The sequence below is a fragment of the Abrus precatorius genome, unplaced genomic scaffold, assembly GCF_003935025.1.
Source record: "Abrus precatorius isolate BTA unplaced genomic scaffold, Abrus_2018 Scaffold9, whole genome shotgun sequence".
Lineage (NCBI taxonomy): Eukaryota > Viridiplantae > Streptophyta > Magnoliopsida > Fabales > Fabaceae > Abrus > Abrus precatorius.
This window is the reverse complement of record NW_020874439.1, coordinates 25,520,992-25,547,092: the sequence shown is the minus strand read 5'-3', so window position 1 is coordinate 25,547,092 and position 26,101 is coordinate 25,520,992. Positions and strand designations below refer to the sequence as shown.

At 31.5% G+C, this 26,101-nt stretch overlaps 1 protein-coding gene across 1 annotated transcript; it reads left to right on the top strand.

Moving 5' to 3' along the window:
• The first annotated feature begins 9,752 nt into the window (after positions 1-9,752).
• Positions 9,753-22,365, top strand: LOC113849807 (ATP-dependent helicase BRM-like). The gene is made up of 14 exons (XM_027479986.1): positions 9,753-10,348; positions 11,721-13,037; positions 13,185-14,519; positions 14,658-14,770; positions 15,004-15,091; positions 15,192-15,278; positions 15,509-15,601; positions 15,687-15,770; positions 15,847-16,050; positions 17,178-17,417; positions 17,492-19,042; positions 19,140-19,667; positions 20,179-20,430; positions 21,367-22,365. Exons 1-14 carry the CDS (start codon positions 10,175-10,177, stop codon positions 22,000-22,002), a joined length of 6,702 nt encoding a protein of 2,233 aa, XP_027335787.1. The 5' UTR covers positions 9,753-10,174; the 3' UTR covers positions 22,003-22,365.
• The last annotated feature ends 3,736 nt before the right edge of the window (positions 22,366-26,101 follow it).

Here is a 26,101-nt window from a genome sequence, read left to right as displayed (position 1 = left end):
GTTAAAATATATTATATCGTCTAGAAATATGATTAAAATATTTTTTATAAGGCAGAAAATTATCTTTTTTTAAGTTAACCTTTAAGAATAAATTAGGTATAATTTTATAATATCACCATCTAAAATGAAATAAGTCTCGGCAAATTTAAGAAAAGAAAAATAATTTGAGTATTTATACTTAAAGAGATATAAAAATAAAAGAAAAAAATTATAGATATAATGAATAGTTAGATGTAAAAACATAAAGAGATCATGAACAATACTAAATGAGTGTTAACATCAATCGTTAACGTGTTCATAAATTCAAATTGATTTAAAAACAACTGAGGGCAGGCAGACCAATACGCTTAAAAACAAATAGACGAGAAGAACAGTAGAAAGAATAAGAGGTAGCCCAAACTAAGATATCTTTTAGTTCTCTCTATAGAGAAAGATCCATAAGCTATGCTTGTATATAATAATAATAACAATAATAATAATAATAATAATAATAATTATTATTATTATTATTATTATTTATCCATTTGAGAAATATTGTGGAAGCATGTGCAATATATTCCTGATTGTGTACTGAGGCCAGATCGATAATTTTTTGTTATTCCAAAAATATAAACTTTAGAATAATTGAAAAAAAGAATTGATTGCAGAGAGAACCAGTCATATAATTAGTTAAAACCCTAGCATGGCATGGATGATGGGATGCGAAATGCAAATTTTGCTTATTACATGCATAACGAGCTTTATTTTTCACTCCTTCAGTAAGTGCAATAACATGGCATGGGTGAATACTTATAGAGTTGAAACTCTTAAAGAGGTTTAGCTTCTTGCATGTTTTGAAATTACAACTATTTAGTAATAAAAATGCATAGAAACCCTTCTTCTCATTAGCCAAACTCTGATTATAATTAATCTCGTGGATAGTGTTCATTGTCTAATGCATGGGTTCAGGAGTGCAAATAGTTAATTGAAGTTTTTGCTATCAAACAAGTATTATTGTGGTGATGTTTAACCTAATTAATGGCAATTAAGTATTGTCAAACCAAGAAAGAACGGTCCAGAAATTGATGGGTTGAGTAAAAGTTTAAACTTTGAAGAGATAACCTTATGGGTGAAAGAAAGTCAATAGAGTAATTAGGAAAATGAAAGAGACATCTCTGCTATGAAATTAATACATTTATGGTAATGCGGTGAAGATGTTTCACAGGTCAAAGTTAATAACAAGGATGGAGTTTTCTTCTGGATTCCCTATTTTTATAATTTTCTTGTTATTTTATACAATAAGCATTAAAAATATATAGATTGGTTATTTTCAAAATATAAAATATATTGAATATTTTTATTTAATAATTAAGAAGATTTAAAACTATAAAAGATAAAAAGTTTTAAATTATTTAGAAAAAAAATTAAATCAAAGTTTCATAGAGAAGTTTTTTTCCTTCTGAATAATGATAGTTATACACCCCATTTTCAAGGGTATATGAAGTGCAAATAATTAAAGAGATAAAAATAAGGAAAAAATTAATAATGCTTCTTTTAGGTTTTTTATAATATTTTTAATTAGAAAAAATATAGGCTCTTTTTTAAATATATTATTCCTAAATTATTAGTATACTTTTATTTATTATAAAATCTATGTTAATAAAATATTAATTTAATATTTCTGTAAACAAATATATTTAATAATTTAGTATATAAGTCATCAATTTAATTATTTAATATTATAGATATATTTATTTATATTATCTTGTTAAAATAAATTTCACAATAAATAATGTTATAAAAATAATTTAATAATTAATTCATAAAATAATTTTTAAATATAAAATTCTTATAAAAAAGAGTAAAAGAATTTTATTTTATTAATTTTAATGCATTATTTTTTTATAAAATAAAAATGTTAAAATATTTTTTATCTTTCAATTTTTTTTTTTACATAATTAAGTCTTTTTAATTTAAAATTACACAATTTTAGTGTAGGTTTGAAATGAATTTTTTCTAGGTAAAATTTGACGTCTTGGTTGTTGAATTTTCAGTAGAAAATAATTTAATAAAATAAAATATATAAATTTTTGAATAAAAATGAAAATTTAAAAATGTTAAACGGAAAAAAAATTGACAAATGAGGAAGTTTGATAAATTTTAATAGTAGAAAACATTATTGGCTTGAAAAAAAAATTAGTGATCAAAATCACACGATCTAAATTTGAGGGATACAAAGTATAATTAAATTGAAAAAAGAAAGTGACAAATGATATCATGCAATAAGAAACAAAAAATACTTATAAGTGAGCGTTTGAATACGTAATTTATTTAATTTCTATTTAATGATTTTTTAAAAATATATCTTATATCATAAATTTAATGATACAATTTATTAAAATAAATTAAAATTAACTTATTTTTATAAATTATTTAGTAAATATTTATTAAAATAAATACAAAAAAATTAAAAATAACTTACGAGAATCATAAGCTAATTTTTAATGAATTATTTATAATATCTTTTAAACAAATTTTAAATAATAAAGTTATTCATCAAAGTTCGTTTTATTTTGATGGACTCAAAATTCAAATTTATATTTAATTAAATTTTTTATTAATTAATCTACATGCTCTGATAATTAGAGGATAAATATATATTTTTTCAAATAAACAAATAAAAATTGATTAAATTTTAAAATGGATTATTTTAATTTGTTTATCATTAACAATGTTTAATTTAGTTAAGAATTGGAACTCAAATAACTAATTGCACTTACATGAGTGACAGGGAAGAGAAAAAAATATATAATTACTATATTGTTGTTTAAAACTGTGTATAACAACTTGTAGTGGCATCATTCAGAATGAGCACAGTAATTTTATCTTTGACTTTTATAGTAAAATTGACTTCTATTTATCTTTGACTGTGGAATTATACGAGATCTTGCTAGGTCTTCAAATAGTTTCTCTCAAGGAGATTCACATTATTTGGGTAGAGAGTGACTCTAAAAAAGCCCTTTTTAAAATTCAATACCTTTCTCACTCCTATTTGATTTGATTTGTAATATTAGACAATTGATAAGTCTATTAGATTTGTTCGTTTTGCCCATATTTTTAGATAAACTAATTATTATGCTGATAAAATAACTAAAATAGGGTTAAAGGCTTTATTACCTTTTCATTGTTTTGATGTATCTCCTTCTTAATTGCTTCTATTTTTATGCTTTATTTCCTGTTAGTAAAAATCTTTTAAACTTTAAATAATTGGATTCAAATTAATAACTGGTATCATCTTTTTTCAAGTCCATATCAAGTCAATAAAAAAAAACCGGATATTTTATGAATATGATATGAAAATATTTTATAAACCTTTTTATATAATATTATGCATAATAAAAATTGTATATAATATAATTTTTAATTAAAAATATAATATTTAATAATATCAATGCAGTAAATTACATTAATTGTTATAATTTTTAACGAAAACTTATCATTTATAATTTCTTATCAGGTTGAATATTACATGGCACATGTTAAAAGAATTAATATTTTATTTTTATAAAAAATCTTATTTAAATATTTTTTAGTAATTTATTTAAAATGAAAACTAAATTATTGTGTATATTAATTTTAAGAATAAATTACATTCTCTTTTATTTATGTTTTATCAAAATACTTTTTTAATAAATTTTATATTTTTGTCAAATTATTTTAAAAAAACTTAACAAATTCAATTGTTTTTTTTTATATATAAAATAACAAGTATTTCATATTATTATAACGTATAAGAGCTTTAAAAGTTTATATCGATGTCTTGATGAAAATATATATGTAAGATATAAATGACTTGCGATCTTTTATATATATATATATATATATATATATATAGGTAAATAATGTTTTTAACAATATAAAACAAAATAAACAAAATAATATATTTTAGAATAACAGCATAAGATTTATATCTCATGGGAGGGGGGAGTGTTTTTTATTCTAATTTCCCAAAGGCAGTTTTTTTTATAAAATATATGATAAAATAAAATAAAATCTAATTATGGGTCACTATGCAGATATTTACAATGTATATGTCAAGATCTCTCTCTCTCTCTCTCTCTCTCTCTCTATATATATATATATATATATATATATATATCCTTTTCCGTTTCTTGCTTCTGTATCTTCTTTTCCTCTTCATTGCAGCATCATTCCGGTGACTATTTGTCATAGTTTGGGTAGAATTAGGTTTTTGTATATGTAAAGTAATATGGTTACGTTGAAAAGAAAAGAAAATACATTTTTAATAAATAAAGATTTATTTTAATTAATTTAAGTTTTAATAATTAAAATTGATAAAAACTATACCATTTTCTCTTTAATATAATCATATCATTTGATTCAATAAATTATTTGAACTTTTTTTTTTTTTCACATTTGACAACCAATCCTTGAGGTTTAAAACATGTATATATAAATGGTGATTTTATTCACATTGATTCCGGGAATGCAATGTATGATATATAAATGTTACTTAATCAATTTGTTTGATATGCTATGGGAAGTATATATGTTGATAGCTTTATTAGGAATATAATTACCAAAGGAAAAATATGGAAGCCTTGATATTCTATTAAGATACATAAAGTAGTTTGATAGTGCCTAATGAATTTGATCCATTGGTATTCAGTAATCCTTTCATGTCATTTTCAGGATATAATTATACAGCAAGCATGTTTGTATTGTCCAAAGTATAAAGATATACCATAATAAACTTAAATTCTTGAGACACATATTTGATGAAATTTTCTCGATTGATGATAGACAACACATTGCATTGAATTGTTGATTGACATATTCTAAGAGACAATTTAAAAGATGGGTAGCTTATTAGGTGAAAACTTCATGATCGTAGCTGGGGCAGTTGCTATTAGCCAAATCATTTTGTCCACCAAAGCTCACTACATCACGATCAAGTGTGTGTATCACCCATCTCTCACCCATTCAAAACAACCCTTCATAGACTGTTCATCTTTTCTAAAATAAATAAATTATATCATTTTTTGCAAAAGCAAAAACTTCAAAGTGATGATTTTATAGTAAAATTGCAAACAAAGTAGCTGCAAAAATGTTAAAAAGCTTATTAATGAATTTTAAAGTGAGACCATTCATATTACCAATACAAACTTTATTTATTGAGCATGCAACACTAACTTTTTAGATTAGATGCGACAACCCATATTCATGAATGGTTGTAATTGTGCTCATGTGGCTTCAATCTCAATCGCCCCAATTAAATAATGAGATATATGGGTTTCATTAGGTCAACACTCACATACCTATAATCTTTGTTTTATACATTTATGTCAATTGCGGGATTCACAAGAGCAACTCACTTACGTATGCTGAAAGGTTTTTATAAATATATATAAACACACACTCTAGCCTGAAGCTAAAACCCGTGATAATATTCAAAATCAATAGCAATTTTTGTGGTTTTCTGAGCCAGAAATTGGACCAATATTAATGATTAGTATTTTTTACGTGAAACAATTAATTAAATCGGTTAAATTTATCTTGTCAAACATAACATGGAATTATACACAAAACAAACTCCCATACTTTTATATATATATTTTCAATCTTCTGCTATTAACAATTTTCCTATTAAGTGGATATTTTTAATATTTTACTTTTTGTATATTGTGTGTGCGTGTGTTTTTTATAACTTGTTCAACATATTTGAGGTCACTCACTTTGGTGCCAATAAATAGAGTTTGAATCTTGTTGAATATAAATAATAATTATCACATCCCCATTCCCTTCTTCCAACCCCTACCCAACTAAATAAATAAAAACCAACTTAAGAGGTAAGACAAAAGGGATAAAAGATAGAACATGAGTCCCTTTCCACCATTCTTTTTTTAATTCTTGAGTTGATCCCCTCCCTCCCATATTAACGATGCTCACGGGATACAACAAAAGTTACAAAATTAAGACCTTAGAGAGAGAGAGAGAGAGAGAGTGCTTTTTCTTTGTCCTTATTTTATTTTATTTTTTGTGCAAAATTCTTTTGCTATTATTTGGTTTTAAAAAATAACATGAATTGGGCCAAACATGAGTTGGGTTAATGTTCACGGTGCGCTTATTTATTGGGCCAAACATGATGGGGGCCTTTTTATCTCATATGTTTTTTAATCTGTACTTGTTACTATTATTATTATTATTCGGATAAAATTAGGCGTTGACAAATATACTAAAGTGTTTTATCCTCTTTTATATGCATGGTTCTTGTAATTTCAGTTGTCTTGTAAAATCTTTTAAAACTAGAATAAAAGTGGGAACAACACAAGGAGGTCATATGAAACTTATGTTTGCGTACCTATGTATCAGCCTCCCAACAATTGTGGAATTTGTGGCCTTGTAAAAGCTTGAAGTTATGGGAGGATCCACTTCTTCAATAGCTTTTAGGTTTTGAATTTTATGTTTACTTACTCGTGAACTTATATATTTTTCAACCATTATGAACTTCCGTGAACAACAGTTGACATATTTTTTACAGGGAATAGTGAGTGGAGACACTGTCACTGGATTTGGACGATACCTTGAATCCAAAAATCCTAATGTTATTAAGGTGATGATGATCTTCATATCATAATTCAAATTACATGTTGGGATAGATAAATTCATTAAATCCCTTAACTTTTGTACCATTTTAGATACATGGAGTGGAACCAGCTGAAAGTAATGTTCATTACGAAGGTCGTTGGTGAAATTAAATTTCATAAACGTACTGTTAATTCAAGCACCACAACTTTTTTAAACGAAAAAAAAAAGAAACAGAAAATGAATTGGGTAATGACAAACTTTAAATGACAAAAATAACAGGTTTTCCTCAGCCTATTACATAAGATTTCAAAGACGACAATGCTTTGAACACAATGTGTTGATTTATTTGGGATTTCCTTAGTATTTGCTGTCATAACATCAGAGTATAAGGCTAAAATGAATTTTTATGTTTTTTTAAGGTTGATATTAGTTAGAATAATCTGCTTTTTAACTCAACTCGAAGCCGAAGCTATAGTTTCTCTTAAATAATTTACACCATTTGTTGAGTGATGCTTTAAGTTCAAGTGTGGGGTCATAGTGAATGATTGTGAGCACTTTAAGCAACACCTTTCTATGAATAACTTTTATTAATCATAGAGCACATAAATTAACACCCTTAGAGTTGAATTTATGGAATAATAATAATAATTTTTTATTTTAAACCTAGTCGCTTTTGCTTAATAAATTATTAAAATTATTGCTTTCATGGGCAAAAATAGAATTCGAGAATAGAAACCTAAAGTTTTTGTTCTACAAAAATTCATGTGATGGTGGAAAGTCCCATCTTCACTAGCACACTCATTTTTTCAAGAGTGTTCTTTGTTAAGAAGTTAGCTTGTCTGCAAGCAAGAATGAGTTTTAAAATGAATATTATTAGCTTGCTTTTTAATTCATTTTTTATTATTAAAAAAATATATACGATTCACCAAATTATGTAAATTTTATTCTTTTAATAAAAATTCATATAAAATTTTATCAATAATAAAAAATATGTAAAATGTACATTATCATTTTTTTCTCAAAAACTTTTCTAAAAGTTGAAGATTTCAATCATGCATAAGTAACAAACCTTGTTGAGATTACTGAATTGTGCATTATGAACATTTTCTTTATTTATAAACTATTATGAATAAAAAAAGTATTAAATTGTGAGCATTTGTATCAACATTGCCTTAGACCAGCATCACATTAGTTTTCTTAAACATCTATACCTTTTTTGATTGGCACTTGAAATTTTTGGTCCCAATTTTCTACAACTATGGAGAGAGCTATAATATTTTCACAATTTTTGAAAAATGCTAACAATATAGATTAAACGTAATATTTAATATATTCTTTGTGATTCATGTATTTTAAAAAATATTTATCTCATTCATTTAACATTTTAAAAATTCAACCAATCGTTTAAAATATATTCAAAATAACATATTATTAATTTTTTTCTATTATTTTACCTACTTATTATTATATTTAAAATATATAAAAAATGATTTTTATAGTAAAATAAAATAAACAATTATTTTTCATTCAAATAATTATTTTTCTATATATTTTTCTTCAATTTTCTTCTTGCATTCAAATGACAGATTTGAAAGCCAACTTTTACTTTTAGTGGATAAAACAAAGGGACAATGCCCAATGACTTTAATGCACCTAATGATGTATTTTTCCCCTTTTAATTGGTTTGCTATTCTCCATGTACAGGAAGGGAAATTATTGCTTCACTGTCAATTTTGAGTTCAAATAAACGAAAATATAAAATTTGTTGAAATGATGTATTTTTTCTCTTTCAATATATTTTTTATTATTGAATAAAATTTATTGAAAATTATAAAAATTATGTGTCTCTTATTCTTCTCATTCTTAAATTAATATTTTTTTGTAATTTTTTAAATTAATTTTAACTAATAGTAAAAAGTTATTAAAAATCGTGTTACTAACTTTCTTTATAGATAAATGGAAGAAAAAAATAGAAAGGAGAAAAAAAAAGAATAGTAAGACAGAAAAGAAAGTATTAAAATAAATTAAAAAAATAATTTGTTAACTGTAAAGTGAGTTAGAATTATTCTGACGGTTATATTTAGCTTTAAATGTGATTAAGATAATAGAAACAAATATTTCAGCGTTTAAGTCATATGAATTTTAATAGAGTTTTAGTTAGATAAATAAACTTATGTGAAGTTTAAGTCCTTTCTTTTTTATATTGAAGTGGGTTTTCTTAAATTTTTGGGTTATTTTTTTATATTAATTTTAGCTAATTTGTTAAAATTCTATTGTGATTTGAGAGTTTGATATGTTATTTATGTTTATTGATTGAGACATATTAAAGATTATCCTAATCATAGTTTGATGTCGGTTCGTTAGTGTTAGCGATTTGGCCCTTCTAACTGCAATTAATTATGTTCACATTGAATTATTTGTCTCTTAAAGTGATCTGTGAATCGGAAAGCGAAGGCTCGCTAACTGTGGTTGAACAACACTAAGGTGAACTAGTTGAGTCCAAATTATATATAAAAGAAAAATATTTAAATGAGTTATAACTAATTTATATTTTTTTACATCAAATATGTAAAAAAATAATTAATGTGAAAAATAAAAAAATATTATACAAATAATAATTATTAAAATAATTTAAATTTTAGTTAATCCAAACGCAAACTTAGTGTAAGCCTGGAAGACAAGGCGTTGATAAGAATTAAAACAACCACCACCGTTGAATCTGGCGTTTCCTATTTTGATCTTATCGAAGTGAGCTTAGAAAATGTTGATAAAAATAAAAAAGGAAACCAGGCTCTGCAAATTCGAAAATGAAATGAAGAAAAAGAGTGTTTCCTTTACCTTTCTTTGCATTTTTCCTTTTTCCACTTCAGATCCAAATTCTCAATTGACCCATCCTTTGTTCAAAATTACAAATATACCAACAAATGAGTTTGCTTAGTTACCAATTGCAATTGATTGAATTTAAGAGAGGGGTTGGGTGGTAATTTAGAGAAAAGGGAGGGGCAAATCTCAATGGATCCTTCCGTAAATGAGTAACCGGAGGGAAGTGGAGGCTACCTCTTAATAAGATTTTGGCATCAAGCCACAGCACAGGTTCCTTTCACTTTGCCAACTACCAACTTCGACCCAAAAAAATTACTAATAAAATAGATAAACAATTTTTTATAAAAGAAAAAGAAAAAAATTGTTAGGGTTTGACCGAAAATTGCACAATCGCGTGCGACCCACACAGTGGAATCACACCGATTCGGACAACTTAGCTTCTCTTCTCTCTGTGTTCCTTCCGATCCATCCTCGCTCACCCCGAAACTCTAGAGAGAGAAAATCGGTGGCCACATGCTTCAGCTAGAGAGAGAAAACAATGGTGAACGACGATGCGAGTTCACATGGTGGGAAAACGAAATATTGTGTTTTGCTTGAATTTTGGAGGGATTTGAGGTTTTTCCTTTTGTGGGGTCGCTTTGTTTTTTCCCAATTTTTATTTTTTTTATTTTTTATTTTGGGTGGGTTTTTTTAGTGGGAGTGATCTGAATTGGGGGTTTCTTCGCTGGCACGGGTGCCCCATTGAAATTCTGAGCTAATTTGCATGCAATCCGGTGGAGGAGGCGGCGGCGTGCCCGGCCGGAACCCCGGAGTGGGGTCGGCAGGGCGGGCGGCGACGTCTTCTGCGGCGGCATCGCCTTCTTCTTCGTCTTCGGCGTCGCAATTGGGGTTGGAGTCTTTGCAGCAACAGCAACAGCAGCAGATAGGTTCTAGGCAGGTGGGAATTTTGGGTTTTAACTGAATTTCTATGATAATTTGGTGGAACATGTTACACTGACAATAATGGTGGGGGTACTTAGTGTTGTGTGTGTGAAGTAGTAGTAGTAGTGATTGTGGTGGTGGTGATGTGGTGTTAGTTTTGTGGGTTTTGAATTTTGATGACTTGTAACACTTGGTGGGGTTTTGGGAATTGGGAGTGCCGTGCATGTTGGAAATTGGGATGCAGTGAGATTGCAACTTTTTTCCCCCTTTCTTTTTGGTTTTATGACAACCTCGTACCTGTCTGTCTCGGTTTGTCGGGTTTGTGGTTGTTTATTTCAAGAATAATTAATTTTTGAGGTGCACGAGAGGAGTCAAACTTGGCATGTTTTAATTTTGTAGAGCGTGCAAAAATGATGGAAAGCGTTGAACTTGTGTGCTATTGAGTACTGCTGACACTGTCAGTTTTTTTCAGTCTAGTTTTCTTTTTATCACAGTCATATGAACTTTGCTTTGGTATATGAATTTTTTTAACTAATAGGTCTTTTTGCATTTATTTTGTGCTCTTATGTGAGGTTCAATTAATGGTAAATCTAACTATTCTGTGTATTCCTGGAATTTCCTTTTAGAAATTGATGAGGAATATGAAACATCGTGGTGATAAGACCCAAGGTTCTGGTTTGGTTCAACCCCTCTTCCCCCTTCCTTTCATCTCCCTTTCTTCAAGTGCTGTTGTTGTAGTTTAAACATGTTGATTAGATGTAGATTACAACCCAGCTCAAGTTATAATTGTTAAAAGCGTTGTTTTGTCAACTTCTGTATGTTGTCAGTTTTAACCTTGATTCTTCCTTCTGCCTATCACCAACTGTTATGTGTTGTTAATCTGAATGAAGCCATTAATATGAAATTTTCGGTTTCTTGTTGACTGTTAGTTTTGTAGCTAATGCAATCTTCATGGGAAAATCATCGTTATATCAACTTCTTTCTCAAAATGTTGTGATCAGTAATATATGACTGATTTTCAGCATGTTTTGTGGTAATGGTGGTTAGGAATTTGTCATAACTTATAAACATGATCTTGATTTTGCTTTCCTGTTTGTTACTTCAGTAGAGGACATTGTTTGGTTTTTTCTTATGTATTGTAAGTTGCCTACACAAGTTTCCATGGAATTTTCTATCCTACTATTTTAAAATCTTAATTCATGAATATAATTGTTAGTCCTGGAACCAAATGTTCTTGTCTTACTTTACAACTTTTTTACTCTTCTCTGTTTTGATATTGATGAAATTTTATGATCTTATATCTGTTTTTTCTTGTTTTTTAAAAGTGCAATCACTAAACAATTAGTATTACAGAATCATGACTTTCACTTAACTATGTGCATATGCAGTCATTTCAACAGCAACTACTTAGAAAACCAGAAGGGAATGAAGCTTTTTTGGCTTATCAAGCAGGGCTTCAAGGGGCATTTGGTAGTAACAATTTCCCATCTCCTAGTGCCATGCAACTGTCTCAGCAGTCTCGAAAATTGCAGCTTGGTTCCAACCAGGATACTCAGCTAAGGGGTCAAGGTATTGAGCAGCAAATGCTAAATCCTGTGCATCAAGCATACCTTCAATATGCACTCCAGGGTGCACAACAAAAGCCTGGTTTAGGAATTCAGCCACATCAGCAAACTAAAATGGGAATGTTAAACCCTGCATCTCTGAAGGATCAGGAAATGCGTATGGGAAATTTGAAAATGCAGGATATTATGTCTATGCAGGCATCAAATCAAACCCAAGGATCATCCTCTAGAAATTCATCTGAGCTCAGTGCTCGTGGGGACAAGCAAATGGAGCAAGGGCAGCAAATAGCACCTGAGCACAAGAGTGAAGGAAAGCCTTCAACCCCAGGACAATCCACTGGACATTTAATTCCTGGAAATATGATTAGGCCTATGCAAGCACCAGAATCACAGCAGGGTATCCAAAATGTTGTAAACACTCAGCTTGCAGTATCTGCTCAATTGCAGGCTATGCAGGCATGGGCACGTGAGCGTAATATTGATTTATCACATCCTGCAAATGCACACTTAATGGCACAGCTCATTCCACTAATGCAGTCAAGGATGGCCTCGCAATCAAAGGTCCATGAGAGCAACGTTGGTGCCCAGTCATCACCTGCCCCTGTCTCAAAGCAGCAGGTTACTTCTCCAGCAGTTGCAAGTGAGAGCTCAGCACATGCTAATTCATCAAGTGATGCGTCTGGGCAGTCAGGTTCTTCAAAAGCCAGGCAGACAGTTCCACCCAGCCATCTTGGCTCAACAATGAATGCTGGTGTATCTGGTAACTCCAATGACATGGCAACACCTCAATTTGGTGTTCATGTCAGAGAGTCTCAAGCTCCTCCAAGGCAACCAGTAGTGGTTGGAAATGGAATGCCCTCTATGCATTCTCAGCAGTCTTCTGCCAACATGAACTTAGGTGCAGACCATCCTTTGACTGCAAAAACTTCATCATCTGGTCCAGAAGCTCCTCAAATGCAGCACATTAGGCAGTTAAACCAATCTGCTCCTCAGGCTGGAGGTCCAACAAATGAAGGGGGTTCAGGAAATTATGCCAAATCTCAAGGGCCATCAGCCCAGATGCCTCAGCTACGACATGGGTTTACAAAACAACAGCTACATGTTCTTAAAGCACAGATACTAGCATTTAGGCGGCTGAAGGTTAAATCTCTGATTCCTTTCTCATTCTATCTAGTCTGTGTGCATCTGTCTGCTGGTGCTATTTTTATAGACTTAGCAAAGATTCACTGTGCATAATCTGAAAGGAGATATTCCTTAACTTTTTTCCTTTTTTCTGTTGGTGTATAGAAAGGGGAAGGTACTCTGCCTCAAGAACTTCTTCGGGCTATTGTTCCACCGCCTCTTGAGATGCAGGCACAACAGCTGCATCATCCTGCGGGAGTACAAAACCAAGACAAATCTGCTGGAAATATTGTAGCAGAACAAGCCAGCCACATTGAGTCCAATGCCAAGGAGTCACAGTCTATCCCTGCTATTAATGGACAGACTTCTTTAAAGCAGGAATCCCTTGCTAGAGATGAGAAATCCGTTATACCACCAGTTCAAGTTCAATCTGTAATGCCTCCTGTGTCAAAGGAATCTGCTCCAACATTATCTTCTGGAAAGGAAGAGCAGAAATCAATTGCGTGCTCTGTTAAGTCAAACCAGGACAATGAACATGGAAATAACACTACTCCTGCTAGAAATGAGTTAGCATTGGATAGGGGAAAAGCTATTGCATCACAGGCTTCTGTATCTGACACAATGCAGATTAAGAAACCTGCACAAACAAGCACTGTTTCCCAGCCAAAGGATGTTGGATTGACCAGAAAATATCATGGACCCCTTTTTGATTTTCCTTTCTTCACTAGGAAACATGATTCCTTTGGGTCATCAATGATGCTAAACAACAACAATAATTTGTCACTGGCCTATGATTTCAAAGATCTTCTTTTTGAGGAAGGTGTGGAAGTACTTAACAAGAAAAGGACAGAAAATTTAAAGAAGATTGAAGGTTTATTGGCTGTAAACTTAGAGAGGAAAAGAATTAGGCCAGATCTTGTATTGAGGCTGCAAATTGAAGAGAAAAAGCTTCGCCTAGTAGATCTTCAGGCACGTTTAAGGGATGAGATTGATCAGCAGCAACAAGAGATAATGGCAATGCCAGATAGACCATATCGCAAGTTTGTTAGGCTGTGTGAACGTCAGCGAATGGAACTTGCTAGACAAGTGCAGGCATCTCAGAGAGCAGTGAGGGAAAAGCAACTCAAATCTATATTTCAGTGGCGTAAGAAGCTCCTTGAAGCTCACTGGGCCATTCGTGATGCCCGTACTGCCCGTAACAGGGGGGTTGCCAAATATCATGAGAGGATGTTGCGGGAGTTTTCAAAACGTAAAGATGATGATAGAAATAAAAGGCTGGAAGCCTTAAAAAACAATGATGTAGACAGATATAGGGAGATGTTGCTGGAGCAGCAGAGTAGCATCCCAGGTGATGCTGCAGAGAGATATGCTGTTCTTTCGTCTTTCTTAACCCAGACAGAAGAGTATCTACATAAATTAGGCAGTAAGATTACGACTACGAAAAATCAACAGGAAGTGGAGGAAGCAGCTAAAGCTGCTGCAGCTGCTGCACGATTGCAGGCATGCTTCATTAACCCTTCTCTCCTCCCAATGTTTATTCCCTTTTTCTATAAAAATTAGTTTGGAGGGTCTGCTATTTGAACTTGTTCTATATGAATATTTACATATCTCTGATCCATTATTTGTTGTTGACCAAAGGGTCTTTCTGAAGAAGAAGTCAGAGCAGCTGCTGCATGTGCTGGAGAGGAAGTGATGATTAGAAATCGTTTTCTGGAGATGAATGCTCCTAGAGATAGTTCATCTGTCAACAAGTGTGTTTTTGCTTGTTAATTTATTTTTAGTTTCCATAGAGGTTTTCTGCAAAAGTTCTTCAGGGGAGATTCATTTTAGTGATAGTTGATGGCTGAAAATCTGTTTATGTTTTTTTCTTTTAATTTAAATGTTTTGGTAATGATTATATAACTATGTTTTTAGAACTTTGTTTAATTGGTTCATATAATTATGCATCTTATAATCAATTGCTATCACTATGGCTACTTACCAGGTATTACAGCCTTGCCCATGCTGTGAATGAAACGGTCATAAGGCAACCATCCATGTTACGAGCTGGAACATTGAGAGACTATCAGCTTGTAGGTTGCTACATTATATGGAACAGTATTTTTTAAATGATTGCTTTTTGTTGTCTTCTTGAGCAAGTTTTCAAGGCTTTGACACATTATATTTTTTAAGGTTGGTTTGCAGTGGATGCTTTCTTTGTATAACAACAAATTAAATGGAATTTTGGCAGATGAGATGGGTCTTGGCAAAACTGTGCAGGTTAGTCTTAAAACTTTTTTGTTGATCTTGCTTAGGTTAGGAAGAACGTTTGTCATGAATTTTTTCCTTCCTGCAGCTGATTGACTTCACAGTTCATCATTAAGTTTGTTATGTCATACATGGGATATGCAATATGTTAGACATTTATTCATATTTTAAGGGTAATGCATCATTATTTACGGTAGTACCAGTATGTTCCTTCAATAAACTTAAATATATATATTTTCTAGGTTATGGCGCTGATTGCATACTTGATGGAATTTAAAGGAAACTATGGTCCACATCTTATAATTGTCCCAAATGCTGTTTTGGTTAACTGGAAGGTGAGCTTGTAATTTAGTCATTTGATGGATATTCCTTTTCTTTTTTACTGTGTTTTTAAAATGAAAAACTATGTTCATCGTGCAGAGTGAGTTTTATAATTGGTTGCCATCTGTTTCATGCATATTTTATGTTGGAGGGAAGGATCATCGATCAAAATTATTTTCCCAAGTAAGTGTGCCTCAGCTATTTTCCCAAGAGTATTTAACAACTTTCTGCTGAATTTTATTTTCTTTTACAATGGCAGGAAGTTTCTGCTATGAAATTTAATGTCCTTGTGACTACTTATGAGTTCATCATGTATGACCGGTCAAAACTCTCAAAAATCGACTGGAAGTATATCATAATTGATGAAGCACAGAGAATGAAGGACAGAGATTCTGTTTTAGCACGCGATCTTGATAGATATCGTTGTCAAAGACGTCTGCTTTTGACAGGAACACCATTACAGGTATGCTTTGCTTTGATACAGAAGGCAGAATGCGTTATTGTGAACAGTAATGTCTTTGAATGAATATGTGTTCATCCATTTCTATTGTATTGTGTACCAGTTAGACAGAACACTACCAGCTCAGATCATCAATTCTGTAGTTTTATTTTTCATTAGCTTGTGCTTCTTTTATAACTTAATCTTCTTGTTCATTTACATTTTCCAAAGACACACATTATAGAGGGCCAGTAAAAGTACTGCTAACTTACTGAGTTCAGTTAACAATTAATTAACCTGAACAAATCAGACCTCCTACTTAGATAACCTGAAGATATGTTTTATAGCATTCCATATATAAAAGATTTGATGTGCAGTTCTCTCTTCAGGACAGGTGAGGCATGAGGAACAAATTTTACGCAGAACTATATGAAAAATTAAGGTTAAAATATATTTTGTCCCATTCATGACTCTAATTTTCAATTTAATCCTTATACAAAAAAAAAAAGTTCCTATATGTACTACCATTTTCCATTTGGTGTTCATTGTCTGTTGGAGTTATTACATTCAGGGATCAAATTAAAAGTGAGTGTTGCATACAAGGACCAAAAATGTTATAGCTTTTGTCCCTATTCATGATAGTCATTTTCTGTTAGGTCCATATTTTTCGCTGTAACTTCATATCTTATGGTATTGTAATGGCAACAAATTGAAACTTGAAAATGAGTGTCAGAAAAACGGACCTAAGATATATTTAAAATAAAATTCAAATTTGCTCCAATAGTGTTTGGTTGCCAATATGGAATAGAAACTGTTAAGGCTAGATCAGCTTTAACAGAGCACATCATTCTAGTTTGTCATGGGTCAAGCAGACATGATGAATGATTCTAAGCATGGTACCAGGACAATTAACAGTTATCTCCTGTTCATGTTCTTTTTGGTCACAATTTCCTATGTCTGACACTACTATGATTCTTTTAATATACCTGTATTCTAATACAATAAAAAGCTCAAATAAGTTCTCGTTTCCATAACGTTTGGTCATGACAAATATGTTCTATATGTTAGTATCTGCTAGATATTGATAAATTTTAGATGCTTGTCACAGTACAAATTTTGTTGGAATTATTAATAGTGATTTTTCTCTGCAGAATGATTTGAAGGAACTCTGGTCTCTCTTAAATTTACTTCTTCCTGAAGTTTTTGACAATAGGAAAGCCTTCAATGATTGGTTCTCAAAACCATTTCAAAAGGAAGGTCCTCAAAATGTAGAGGATGATTGGCTTGAGACAGAGAAGAAAGTTATTATTATCCATAGACTTCATCAAATTCTTGAGCCTTTCATGCTCAGGCGTCGTGTGGAAGATGTTGAAGGCTCGCTTCCACCAAAGGTATGATGATATACCCCTAAATTTGCTTGCTTGTAATCTGGTGGTTCTGTTCTAATATTGATATTGCATTGCAGGTGTCCATAGTTTTAAAATGTAAAATGTCAGCTGTCCAGAGTGCTATTTATGACTGGGTGAAATCAACTGGTACCCTTCGTCTTGATCCTGAGGATGAGAAACGTAAGGTTCATAAGAATCCAGCCTACCAGGTGAAGCAATATAAAACATTAAACAACAGATGCATGGAGCTTCGTAAGACTTGCAATCATCCATTGCTTAATTACCCATTCTTTAGTGACCTATCTAAAGATTTCATTGTAAGATCTTGTGGAAAATTGTGGATACTGGATAGGATCCTCATAAAACTTCAAAGAACTGGACATCGAGTTCTACTTTTCAGTACCATGACAAAACTTCTAGACATCTTGGAAGAATACCTACAGTGGCGAAGACTTGTGTACAGAAGAATTGATGGGACAACTAGTTTGGAAGACCGTGAATCAGCTATAGTGGACTTCAATAGCCCTGATTCAGATTGTTTCATCTTCCTGCTTAGTATTCGAGCTGCCGGGCGAGGCCTTAACCTTCAGTCTGCTGATACAGTTGTTATTTATGATCCTGATCCTAACCCTAAAAATGAGGAGCAGGCTGTGGCCAGAGCTCATCGCATTGGTCAGACAAGAGAAGTCAAAGTTATCTACATGGAAGCTGTTGTTGATAAAATCTCTAGTCATCAGAAGGAGGATGAACTGAGGAGCGGAGGAACTGTTGACATGGAGGATGAACTTGCAGGTAAAGATCGCTACATAGGATCCATTGAAAGCCTCATAAGGAACAATATTCAGCAATATAAGATAGATATGGCTGATGAGGTTATTAATGCTGGACGCTTTGATCAAAGAACAACGCATGAAGAGAGGCGTTTGACTTTGGAGACTTTATTACATGACGAAGAAAGGTATCAAGAAACTGTCCATGATGTTCCCTCACTGCAGGAGGTAAATCGCATGATTGCTAGGAGTAAAGAGGAAGTTGAATTGTTTGATCAAATGGATGATGAACTGGATTGGATTGAGGAGATGACACGTTATGATCGTGTGCCCAAGTGGCTTCGAGCCAACACAAGAGAAGTAAATGCTGCTATTGCTGCTTTATCAAAAAGACCTTCAAAGAACACTTTATTGGGTAATGGTATTGGCACGGAAACAAGTGAAATTGGTTCTGAAAGAAAAAGGGGACGACCGAAGGGAAAAAAGCATCCCAGTTATAAAGAATTGGATGATGAAATTTTGGAATACTCTGAAGCAAGTTCCGAAGAAAGAAATGGATATGCACATGAAGAAGGGGAATTAGGAGAATTTGAAGATGATGGCTATAGTGGGGCTGATGGTGTGCAGACCATTGATAAAGATCAATTGGAAGATGGTCTGCTTTGTGATGCTGGATATGAATTTCCTCAATCTTTGGAAGGTGCTAGAAATAATCAAATGGTTGAAGAAGCTGGTTCCTCAGGATCATCCTTGGACAGTCAAAGATTGACACAGATAGTATCACCATCAGTTTCCTCTCAGAAATTTGGTTCCCTTTCAGCATTAGATGCTCGACCAGGTTCCATTTCAAAACGGATGGTATGTGGCTTTACTCATCATTTTATTTTATTTTTTGTTTTTGGGGGTTGTTTTACTCTTTCATTCCGATTAAATATCTTGTGATAATTTTTGACAGACAGATGAGTTAGAGGAAGGAGAAATTGCAGTATCCGGTGATTCTCACATGGACCGTCAACAATCTGGAAGTTGGATTCATGAGCGTGATGAAGGTGAGGATGAACAAGTTTTGCAGCAACCAAAGATTAAACGTAAACGCAGTCTTCGTGTTCGACCCCGTCATGCCACTGAAAGGCCTGAAGAAAAGTCTGGCAGTGATATGGCATCTCATGTGGCAATCCAAGCAGACCATAAATATCAAGTGCAACTGAGGACTGACCTAGAATCAAAATCATTTGGAGACTCAAATGCCAGCAGGCATGATCAAAACACATCATCATTAAAAAATAAGCGAACTTTACCTTCAAGGAAAGTAGCTAATACATCCAAATTACATGGTTCACCAAAGTCTAGTCGTTTGAATTGCATGTCTGTACCTTCTGAAGATGGCGGTGAACATTCCAGAGAAAATTGGGAAGGCAAACCTATCAATTCAAATGCATCTTCAGCTCATGGCACAAAAATGACTGAAATCATTCAGAGAAGGGTATGCATCTTTAATTGATTAATGTTGCATCTTTTCCGACGATGATAGTCTTCTGTTCTTCACTTTTCCTATGAACTGGGTCATACTGCTGCCATATAATGACAACAAGCTGAAGAAGTCCTTAATAATTTTTCTTAATTTACAACAGTAGCAAATAGTAATAATAATAATAGTAATAAAAAAAAGGTTGCCAATGAGGGTTTGTCACTGGTAGGATAGAGCTGCATCAGCCAAAAGGTCTTTGAGTTCAATTCTTACTGGCAGTCCTCATTGAGGCTTATGGAACACCCTTACCTTGGGATTGGGGCAACCTTCCCACCACCCTAAAAAATAATATAAGTTGCTTATATATCTTGTCCGAGGTTTCTTACCAACTAAAATCGTGAAGATATTTGATTCTGCTCATTTCTGTTTTTTACTAGATTTTTTGCAGGCTATATGAGCTTGTTCTAAATTTCCATGTTTGCTTATGTACCATAAGTATTATAACTCATGATTTCTGTACATGCAGTGCAAAAATGTAATTAGCAAGCTCCAAAGGAGAATAGACAAAGAAGGCCATCAAATTGTACCTTTGTTAACTGATTTGTGGAAGAGAATTGAGAATTCTGGATATAGTAGTGGATCTGGGAATAGCCTGTTAGATTTGCGAAAGATTGAGCTGCGGATTGATAAACTTGATTATAATGGCGTAATGGAGCTTGTATCTGATGTGCAGTTCATGTTGAAGAGTGCTATGCATTTTTATAGTTTTTCACATGAGGTGAGATTTCAAATCTGTTATCATTGTACAAAAATGATTTACTTTATTGCCTTTTTTTGGAAGGTGTAGCACTAACTCACCCTCAAGATGGAAATCAATCAGTATCCAAGAAACTACCTAGCATATTTATTTTTTATTTTTTAAGAAATCTAAATTTATGATGTCGAGTTACCGAGGACAAACACATTTGGATTTTTTTATGGAAACCAAAACACACTCTTTGTAGAATTGGCAACGTTTTTTGTAGCCTTATTTTTAGTTATGCATTACTTCCTATAATAACTATATTTTACTCTTGTTTTTTTTTTTTTTTTGTTTCAATAAACTCAGTGGAGCACTAAACCACTAACTTCTCCAATGGTTGTCAAATATTATCCTGAAGATTTATTGTTTATTTTTTGGTTGTGGTGAGCATATTCTGCTGGTTGAGTCAAAGTTCAAACAAAGAAAAAAATATGAAAATTATTTTTAATATACTCCAATCATTAATCAATTACTTCCTATCCTTGGCATTTCATGTTTTCTCCTTTCTAGGTATATATTATTTCCCTTAACTAAGATCAAGCTTCTGTTTCTGTATCGTTTGCCAACAGTCGTCAAAACAGTATTGCCATACGGATTTGTATGTCTTGACTCCTAACTATTTCAAATGATTGTGTTCTTATATTTTTTTAAGCAAGAGAAAAAATCTATTGAAATGAAAAACCCTGGTTCTGATTCTCAATCTCAATATGCTTCCCTTATACGTATAAAAATGAAAATTTGACAAGAATTATGTGTTGCACTTTGTACTCCTATTGTTTCCTCGTCTTTTACTGCCTATTGTTACAATATTACTGTTGACATAGATAATGTTACATGATCTCCACTGATTCCCTGTAGAATTTACTATATCAATTTTTTTTTGAATGTTCAAAAAGTATAATTTTTTTGCAGGTAAGAACTGAAGCAAGGAAGGTTCATGATCTCTTTTTTGACATCTTGAAAATTGCATTTCCTGATACCGACTTCCGAGAAGCAAGAAGTGCACTTTCTTTCTCCAGTCAAGCAGCTGCCAGTATGGTAACATCCCCAAGGCAAGGGGCTGTGGGCCAAAGCAAGAGGCACAGGCTGATAAATGAGGTGGAGACTGACTCATACCCTTCACAGAGGTCACTGCAACGCGGATCCGCTCCTGGCGGCGAAAGCAACAGGATTAGAGTCCATGGGCCACAACAGAAGGAATCAAGAACTGGAAGTGGTGGTGGCAGCTCAAGGGAGCAAGTGCAGCAAGATGATTCTCCACTTCTCACTCATCCAGGTGAACTGGTTGTATGCAAGAAGAGAAGAAATGACAGAGAGAAATTATTGGTGAAGCCTAGGACTGGTCCTGTTTCACCATCTGGCATGAGAAGTCCAGGTTCATGTTCACTCCCTAAGGATGCTAGATTAACTCAACAAGCTTCCCATGCACAAGGGTGGGTTGGCCAGCCATCTCAGCAACCAAATAGTTCTGGTGGATCAGTTGGTTGGGCAAACCCTGTAAAGAGGCTAAGAACAGATTCTGGGAAGAGAAGACCAAGCCATACATAAATTTTCTCAAGGACACTTGGAGGATGGTATATAATGGACATATGTTACTACTAGTTTCAGGATGAGTTTTAGTGGTCCCTTCATAGAGTTTACCCCCATATTTTTTATATAGAATTAGGCCTTAAAAGTGTATTTTATGGCTACCTAAATGGTTTAAATGCAAATTCTCCATATTTTTTTTTGGGATATCTGCTGCTTGCAGGAGTTGTTCTTTAGATAGCTGAAGATATTGTATAGTAACTCTCTTTGGTTCATGTTAGTCCATCAAAATTCCATCTCTTCTATAGGTCCTGTTTCCCCAACATTGTGGCAGCACTCCCTCCCTAAATGTTGCATAAAAGAGCTATGAACGTTTGTTTTGCGAGAAGAAAAGTGTTAATATTAGCTTTTGTGGATGATTTTAAGTATTTAATAACGAGTTTTTTTATTAACAATGAAAAATATTTATTATATTTTTAATGTAAGGAATATTTTTAATAAAAAAATTATCAATTTTATATGTTTAAAATCAATTTTAAGAGTTGATGATAATAAAACTGAGTAATGTTATAAAAAGCTAAAATTGTTATTTGGGTAATTATTATGGGTAATGTGCATTTTGGAAAGTACATATTGATTGCTATTACTATGGGAAAAATACAGGCATCAAATGCAACGAGTTCTATAATGGCTTATTTTAACATAATATCTGCCCATTAACCTTACCATTTTCGTCTTCGAAGATGAAGACTAGAAATCAAGTGGTCATTAACTCAAAAGTGATAACAAAAATAGAAAGGCAATATTTTAAGAATTTAATATAAGATTTAGTTGTCCAAAAAGTACGCAATTCAAGTATGTTGGTCCCAATGGATTACTTGCGAATCAAAAGTACAAAGGTGGCAAATGATGTGTTGGAAAGCATGTGGCTGCTATTACTTTTCTTCCATTTCAAGCACCTGTTTTTCATTTATTTCCTTTCTCCCAAAGACATTTCACAAAAAAAAAAAAAAACAAAAAAAGGTATCTGGACACAATGTAAAAGTGAATTTCCCCTATTGTTCCATCACAATCACTAATCAAAAGACTTTTTCAAATAAAATAAAAATATATAGCATGTTGTTTTTAGACCATTAAAATTATAATTATAATATAGCCTCTGTACAAACATTTTATTATACTTTAGTCTTATAGCATGTTGTTTCTACACCATTAAAATTAAAATATATATTTAGTCTACATAAATATTTTAATTTTGATACAAATATTTTACTATACTTTAATTATCATTGTAACTTGTCTGTGTATAGATTGATAGATAATAAATAAAGAAATCAAATTAATATGATATTAGGTGAAGGTAAATCACTTTGTCTCAATCCTAACTTTGGGTAGAGTACTTGTTTGGTCTCCATTGATTAAACTAAGGATGATTCACAATTCATGCTTGGGTTTACCCACATTACAGGAAATCCCATGTATGATGAAATCACGATTTAAAAGAAAAGTTATTTCACCATATTATAACTCTCTCTCTTTCTAGGCCAACGTAGCATAACCCTTCCCAATAATGTCTTTGGCTATTACCACTTTATATGTAATCATAATCAATCAATCAACCTATTTGACACATTAAAAATAACACATCAACTCGTAATTAAGCCGCAATTAATTTCTGTAATCAGTTTAAAAATCACATCACAAAGGTTTATATATGAACCTCAAATAAAAATATCTTCTCTATGTCATCATGACTCCATTATCATCAACTGCATAGTGTTTCGTTGTTTTCTTTGTCATTGTTATGCATTTTCATGGAAAGATCACTTTCATCCCCGGGAATAAAGGATTTAGATTCCCTCACATCGATATTGTTGGAAAGAGATAGAAGCGTTTATTTTGCATACTCACCAATATGAATTATAAAGTTCTCTAGTTATATTTGAACTCGTTTGTGTTTTTAATATAAAACAATTTGGGGTTTTTCAATAATGCAAGACTATTCATATTCTGTTTCAATCCATCTCTAACACCACATATTGCTCCCTAGTTATCAATTCAAAGATCAGATTTGTGTTATCTCTGTCACTTCAAGAAAATCTTACAACTATATATAAATTTCGAAGAAGCTAACTCATCATATATATATATATATATATATATTTTATCAATATAAGGAAAATTAGATATTTCTATCTTTTCTTGTTCTTGAGTAATAAGATGGGATTGTTTTTTTAATAATATAAAAAATTAATTTCTTTACCAATTCATATAATTTTGCTACACTAATTCTTACTTAACTCTTTGACTGATTTACTACTTCACTAGTTTTTTTAGTTGTCTGAATAACTCTTTGACTGTGTCCAACAAGTTAAGTTGACCAATTTAGTTCAATTTTAATAAACAAATGAAAAATTCAGTGCTTTTAAAAAATAACGGTATGTTATATTAGATGATGTGTGACCAAATAAAACTTATCTCACAATTAGCAAAAAAAAAAAAAAAAAAAAAAACTTATCTCACAAAAAATTTAGATGAGTTGAATTATGATTTAAAAATAAAATTATTTTATTACTCCAAAGTGAGATTTTTTCTATTTATACTTACAAAAGAATTCAACAAAATATATTGCCTTAAGTTTTTTATTCTTAAAATATTCATGATTTTCTTTTTGGTTCCTCATCTTAGAATTTGTTAAACAAGCCTTTCATTATATATACATACATACATAAATATATATATATATATATATATATATATATATATTATTGAATGGTTCCTTATGATTCTTGTATCGTATTTGATTTATTTGCATTTTTTTCATCTCTTTAAATATCAAATCCAAATAAAAAAAATCATGATATTTAAAGAAACTAAATTAGAAGAATTAATGAAAGGGATCATCTAATACCAACTTTTTTTTTCATAAAAGCCTCGTTTAAAAAAATTTAAAATAAATGTCCAAATAAAAAAAAGGCAGAAGTTTTTAAATGATCAAAAGCTTAATTAAGTCAATATATTTGAAGTAACATCACGGTTGGTAAGAAACGGAGGTGGGAATAAAATTGAATTAAAAAGCATGTTGTTAGTATTGAAAAAGAAATGTCCATTATCATGAAAAAGTGCCCATTCCTTCAAAAATGAAAGGAATTGATTCCACTACATATGGTGATCTTAATTACTATTAGTATGGTTTAAATAGCATCTTTTTAACTTTCCATTCTAGCTATTTAAAAAAAATCTTTCCTTTCTTGCCTTAATTCTAGGAACATAGTGTGGAAAAGAATATTCATAGCATTACTTAATTGTCCCCAACCACAAAAGAATAATTTCGTGCCCATTTTCATTCTCTATTCTTTCAAAAGTCAATCCAACAAACCAATGGTAACCTTTAGCTTTTGAAGAAGTCCCCCATTACGGAGAATGATCAATAAATTGGTTTTGCATCTCCTTAAAGACTGAATTTAAATACGTAGTTATAGTTGAATTTCATTAAAAATAAAATAAATTATTTATTATAGTTTTATATTTCTAATACAATAAATATTTTATTTTAAAATTTTTTTACTACTTTTAGATGTATAAATTTAATCTTTAAAGCTAATATTAATAAAATCATAAAATATAGCTTAATTAAATATGTATTCAATAAATTCTCATTTCATAGACTTATCATACATTTAACCATATATTTTTTAAAAAAACTTTCTCTTTTTGAGAAGCTGACATGAGAATTATAAGTTATTTTCATAAATTTCTCGCAAGTTTTTCTAAAGAGACCCAAAATCTTTAATTTAAACCAAATCCATGAACTATTTATTTATCCTAATTTTTAACAGAAACCCACCTGGTCAAGGAGAAAAACAAAGGGAGTCTTTGCAAAAAATAAAAACACATTTATCTGAGTTCCATTCTAATGGATTTTACTTCTCTAAAATAATGAAACTTGTAAAGTGAAAAAATAAAACTATATACACTGTTGTTCATTTCAAATCAACGGTGGATAATCCTTCCATTAGAACATATTAACATAGGATGCTGACAACTTGATTCAGGCACTTGAATGAGATTAAGAAGAAATAGTATTGCATTAGGAAATCAATGGTCCATTATTTACAGT